This window comes from Pongo pygmaeus, chromosome 10 (assembly GCF_028885625.2).
Source record: "Pongo pygmaeus isolate AG05252 chromosome 10, NHGRI_mPonPyg2-v2.0_pri, whole genome shotgun sequence".
Taxonomy (NCBI): domain Eukaryota; kingdom Metazoa; phylum Chordata; class Mammalia; order Primates; family Hominidae; genus Pongo; species Pongo pygmaeus.
Genome location: NC_072383.2, coordinates 52,503,480 through 52,508,941, shown reverse-complemented (window position 1 = coordinate 52,508,941; position 5,462 = coordinate 52,503,480). Strand labels below are relative to the sequence as shown.

The following is a 5,462-nucleotide window of genomic DNA, read 5'->3' as shown; positions in this document are numbered from 1 at the left end:
TGCCAGGAGTTCCTTTCTTCTTTCTTACCACACATGCTAAGTCATTACAGGTAAGAAAAAAATTCTGTCAGTTGATAGGAGAGTTTGGCAGAATCAAACTGAACATTTGTACCTAGTAAGTATTGATTAGTCTATCCATGTTAAAGAAATCTCTAGTCTTTAGTATTATGCCCAAAACTAGTGTCTTATTTAAAAAAGAAACCAAAATAAATAGGAAGTCTAGTTATTAGTAGGAACACAAGGAAGTATTAGGTAAAATCTGAAGTGTCTGTCACTTGGATTGTCTAAACACTGGACAACCACCCCATAGCCCTTAAGAAATACCATTTTTATGTTGCTCATAGTTATTTTTTATTTGAAAGAAAATAAACTGATTAGAGATAAAGGGGATATAGTAGGCAAGGTAAGTAGTTGGATGAAATCACAGGAAGCGTGAATAGTTGTGACCAATTGCTGAAGACTCAAGCTGATTCCATCTCAGGGAGGCCCTCTACCATTCAGGAGATCCTGAAGCCATTTGGGTAAAACTGCAAGAGAAAAAAATATTGTCAAGAGGCTTCCACAAAGGATGAAGAATGTGGATTTATTCTTCAGAATCTGAGGGAACTAACAAGTGTCAAATGTCAACTAAACTCAGGGGATTCGAAAGGAACATGGGATTGTAATTACGGGAAGATAAACAACCAATTCCTGTCCTTAAAGATTTTGGAAATATAGCCCTAGACAGAAGCCCAGGTAGGTTGGAACTTTAGAGAGACCTAGAAGAAAGTCAATACGTATGAGTTTTCCTATAATATGGCACAGAGATCCAGCCTTCTTCTGATAAGAGAGAAAAGCCATTTTCCCACTCACAGTCTACTTTACAGATTATTGACAGAGTTGCAAGCACTGATTCAGACATGAAAAAGTATAAAGCAATATCTGAAGAAAGTTTCTTAGGGACTTTGATTGTATGGGTGTAATTTGAATCCTTTTTCTTTCTGCCCGTGTGCTCAAAGGTAAGTTTCTCATTGTAACTCTCCATTTGTTTGAGTGCAATTTCCTTTTTCTTTCTGCCTGTGTGCTCAAAGGAAAATTTCTCATTGCAACTCTTCCATTTCCTCATCTTTAAAATGTTTATTTCATATAATGACTGTGATATTTAAATTATAATATATATGTAAATTTTATGACACGGTTCCTGGCATACGTTCCGATTGAATAAATGTTGTAATTAACACTACGTGAAAGTTAAAGGTCAAGAAAAAGTGAACCCAGAATAGGAGGAATGTACATTGATCCTCAATGAATGTCCAAAACCCCAGAAATACCCTGAATAGCACTCAAAATAATCTGCCTCAAGAAAGATTGTAAAATCATTCATTGTTAAGCTATTTTCTATTTCAGGAAAATTCTCTAAAGGAAACAAAGATTTTACTTGATTACCTGATTTTTAAATTGCCTGATTTAAACACACACACACACACACACACACTACCTGATTTTAAAAAATGATAATAATAAGCAGTTACCTAGCTTCATGGAAATACTTATTTTGGTCTTTCCAATGATGTTTCTACTAAGGAAGAGTTTTCCTTAATAAATGCCAATATTTCAAGATCCATTCAGGTAATATTGGTAACCTAGGAGTCATGTAACCTCCTGATATTTATCTGTTGACTTGACTTAGAAACTACAAGGATTTAGAGAACAGTGTAAAGAAGAGGTCTCCCTGACCTCAAAAATAGAGTCTCTGTGAAAATAGAGAACCCAAGGAATCAAGGAGCCATATAAAAGAAGCACACAGATGGAGGAGTCTTGCTACCTGAAATGCCTTTACGAGCAGTGGTAGAAGCAGCGGTGGTTGCAGTGGTAGGAGCAGCGGTGGTTGCAGTGGTAGGAGCAGCAGTGGTCGCAGTGGTTGCGGCAGTGGTGGTTTCAGCATCAGGGGCTTCATCATCAGCAGGACCAGCTGAAATTAGAAGGAAAGCTCTAGGTGAGACTGACTCCTTCTGGAACAAAATTTATCCCACCCAGGAGTGGACATACATTCCTCATCCTGAATTCATCTCTGCAAATCTGTCATCAGTTCTGTCTTACCTTTAGCCTACCTGCCCACTTTCCTTGTGCTTTATCCTTCCCTGTCTTGTCTTTGCTGGGAGAGAAAGAATTTGGGATTTTCCTCCAAGGGCAATGACACTGATTAAAGAGACAAGCAAGTACTTTGTCCCAGGTATGAGCACAAAAGACCAAGGCCATGAGTGTTCCTATTCACAGGGACTACTGCTCAGAAGCAATAAGGAAATCTCTAGTAGCCTGACATTCTGATGCCTTCCCACAGAATAACCTAAGACAGCATACATTCCAATGTAGTATGAATGAGGATGAGTAAAGGGATGAACTCTAGAGGGAAGGAGGAGGCAGACTAAGAAGATGTATCTCATCTTAGATACATCTTAGATACATGTATCTCCTGTCTTAAAGTGCAGTAAGATATCTTCTATCAGGTTCTAGAAAGAAAAGAGCCATATTTGTCTCACCCTCTGTGACAGCTTGGACTCTGTTATTAGAGAGGTAATTGTGAGAGCCACATTAGATATAACAGGAGAAATTAGTACACTTCTGATAGTAACAAAAATGCCCCATCAATTACTATATGTACAAAGGGGACTGGGTAAGAGTTCTGAAAATTATCTCTCTCTCTAGACCTTACACCAGAGCTATTGATAAGGATCAAGAGTCAGGCCCCACATTTGTGAGTTAGACTCACCTCAACAAATAAGTAGCTCCACCTCCAAACCCACAATCTATCCATGCTGTCTCAGGCTTTGTTTAAGAGAGAAAATATTTTTTAAATGGGGCCTCACATGGCAGGAAAAATATATGTGAGGTCTGACTAAAGCTAATGCCCTGGTGACCAAAGGATGTAAATTCCCAAGATGTGAAGGATAAAGACAGACCCCCTTAACTTGTGCATGGGCACAACACACACACAGTACAGAATGTGAAGAACACTTTGGGAGAAGCCCAAGAATGACTAAAGGCTTTGATCTACCACCTTCGTTTTCAGGTTAGAGAAGGGAAACAAACATCAGCCTGGGAATAAGGAATATAGACCATTACAAAGAGTAAAGCTTAGACCTGACCCCTGCACTCCACATCCCACACACCACCCTCACTTGTGATCCAAATGGACTTATTTTCATATCACTTCAAATTCTGAGACCCACTGGTCTCTTTTTGACACTGGCTGTATATTCAGTCCTTCCATTTATTAGAGGCATCTCTCAAAAATTCTCAGGCTACAACATCAGACCTCATGCTCTTGTGCCTTCTGCTGAAAAACAATGAATAATAATTCCACATTTGTATAAGTCTATGTCCTAGATTTCATATATTCTAAGAATGTATAAGAAATAAGCAGATTCACTATGTTTGTGGTGAATTTTAAAATCAGGAATATAGCTTTCACAGGCTTTTGCTTAGGATTCCTTATAACCAAGACTATCCACATGGAAACTGGCTGTTTGACATGAGGCTGGGAAAGTGGTTCCCATGAGGCTGGGAAAGTGGAAAGTGGTTATTGCAGGAAAGAGATGACATTCAAGTGCAGACTCACTAGCTGGATATGTGTCAGCTGGAGCAGCTGTTGTCGGACTCTCTGAAAGAGAAGAAGGAAAAATAAGATGTTAGCTGAATACCAGTTTGGAGGATGGAGGTAAGAGAGAATATGGACAATATTCCAGACTTTACAATGGAAGACCCTCAGTCCTTGGTGTACCAGTTGAGGAAGAACAAGTGCACAGATAAGACAAAACCCATGAAAACCAATAAAAACCTAATATGTGGTCATTTTTCCTTTCCTGAAATCAACCTCTGTTTACCTTCTTAAACATATTTTACTAACAGTAACAATAAACTTGGGTTCCAAGGTATTATTGAATTAAGATCTGACTGAATTAAGAAGAGCCTAAGGATAACCATCTCCATCTTGAACGGTCAGTCAAAATGGTGTTAGAACAAGTTAGGAGAGGTAAAAAAGCACATTCTAAGCAACCATAAGCCCACATCTTTAGAGGAGATATTTTATGTATATTCCCACAAAACTTATATTCAGGTAAGAATCTTTACTTACGGGCAGAGACCAGAAAGATGGAAACTCCCAAGAGTACCAGGACTGCTAAGAACTTCATGGTGGTGACCTGAAGATCAGGGAGCACAGACAAAAATGCTTCAAAGCCTAAGAGAAGGCAAGGCGCTGATTTCAGGATTCCACATCCTGACACTATATATGCAGAGGGCACCAATCAGGAGCTGTCAACCAGAATCCAGGTTAGGTAATGCCAGGAAACGTTGGGACACAAACCACTGGAGAATCAACAACACAGCCAGGGGCCCTTTGGAAAGGTTGTGAATTCAGATCATTCGTTATGGCTAAACAGGTTTCAATTCCAGTCTCTCGTATTAAATATGCTCCAGGCAACTTCTCTTCCAGGCATCCTCTTACATGTAGGGTATAGTGTCTTCATAATTACCAGCTCCTCCGACAGGTTGGAGATGCCCCATTATCAGCCTTCCTGAAATCTGCAGTGCTCTTTTCATAGATTCTAGGAGTCATACACTTACAGAGTGCTTAGACCTCTGTCTCCCCCTAGGGGAATAATCAGAGTAGAGCAGCCTGATCCAAAGACCATCCTGGGTAACTCAGGCTGTGCGTTCTTCGAGTCATGGCCTCCCTCCTGAACATGTAATTAGGTCATCTGACGCTGGTGCAGAGTGAGTCCAACACTGAATGATCTAAAGAACGAAATATGACCTTACTGGATTTAGCAACCATTGTGTAAAAATTCAAAATCAGGGAGTAAGTATACAGAATAAACTAACATTTATTAATTCATGCATCCATTTAATCAATTTTTCATTCAAAAAACATTCATTGAGCATTATTGTGTGCCAGACACAATGCTAGATGTTAGAAAAATAACAGCCAACAAAGCACACAAAAATTTTATTTCATACATGGTTTTGCAGGAATTCATACACTAAAAAAGTAAAGAAAGAGAAAACACAATGTATTATGTGTGAGGTGATAAGGCCTAATAAAAAAAGAAGGCAGGAAAGAAGAAAGGAGAGTCAGTTTAGAGATGGAAAATGGGGAGCAATTTTATATAAGGTGACCAAAAAAGGCATTACCGAATAGGTGATATTTGAACAGAGTCTTAAGGAGCTGAGGAATCAACAACGTGGTATATTTGGATAATGCAACGGAAAGGAAATGGTCAGTCTGAAGGAAAGCAATGGTGAGTGCATGTAGAATATGGTCATCCAGACTTCTCTGCAGTTGTTGAGTAGGGCCCAGCACTGCCCCAAGTTCCATCAATCTACTTGCCCTTTGTCATAATGGAGCCAAGCTGCTAAGTAAAGACAGCAAGGGAGGAAAACAATCCACATTTACAGCACAATCAAGTGCTGGACCAAACTGA

General features: G+C 39.4%; 1 protein-coding gene across 1 annotated transcript; it reads right to left on the bottom strand.

Moving 5' to 3' along the window:
- Positions 1 to 326: 326 nt before the first annotated feature.
- Positions 327 to 4,253, bottom strand: MUCL1 (mucin like 1). Its single transcript, XM_054443705.2, has 4 exons — positions 4,115 to 4,253; positions 3,599 to 3,640; positions 1,805 to 1,951; positions 327 to 527 (listed from the first exon to the last, which is right to left on the bottom strand). Exons 1-4 carry the CDS (start codon positions 4,170 to 4,172, stop codon positions 478 to 480), a joined length of 297 nt encoding a protein of 98 aa, XP_054299680.1. The 5' UTR covers positions 4,173 to 4,253; the 3' UTR covers positions 327 to 477.
- Positions 4,254 to 5,462: the final 1,209 nt, after the last annotated feature.

Excerpts from the sequence above, each read along its gene's own strand:
- MUCL1 (XM_054443705.2), bottom strand. The coding sequence starts at position 4,172 with ATGAAGTTCTTAGCAGTCCTGGTACTCTTGGGAGTTTCCATCTTTCTG. Across the intron at positions 3,641-4,114 it reads CATCTTTCTGGTCTCTGCCC|AGAGTCCGACAACAGCTGCT; the intron begins GTAAGTAAAGAT and ends CTTCTCTTTCAG. Across the intron at positions 528-1,804 it reads TGCTCGTAAAGGCATTTCAG|TTTTACCCAAATGGCTTCAG; the intron begins GTAGCAAGACTC and ends TTTCTCTTGCAG.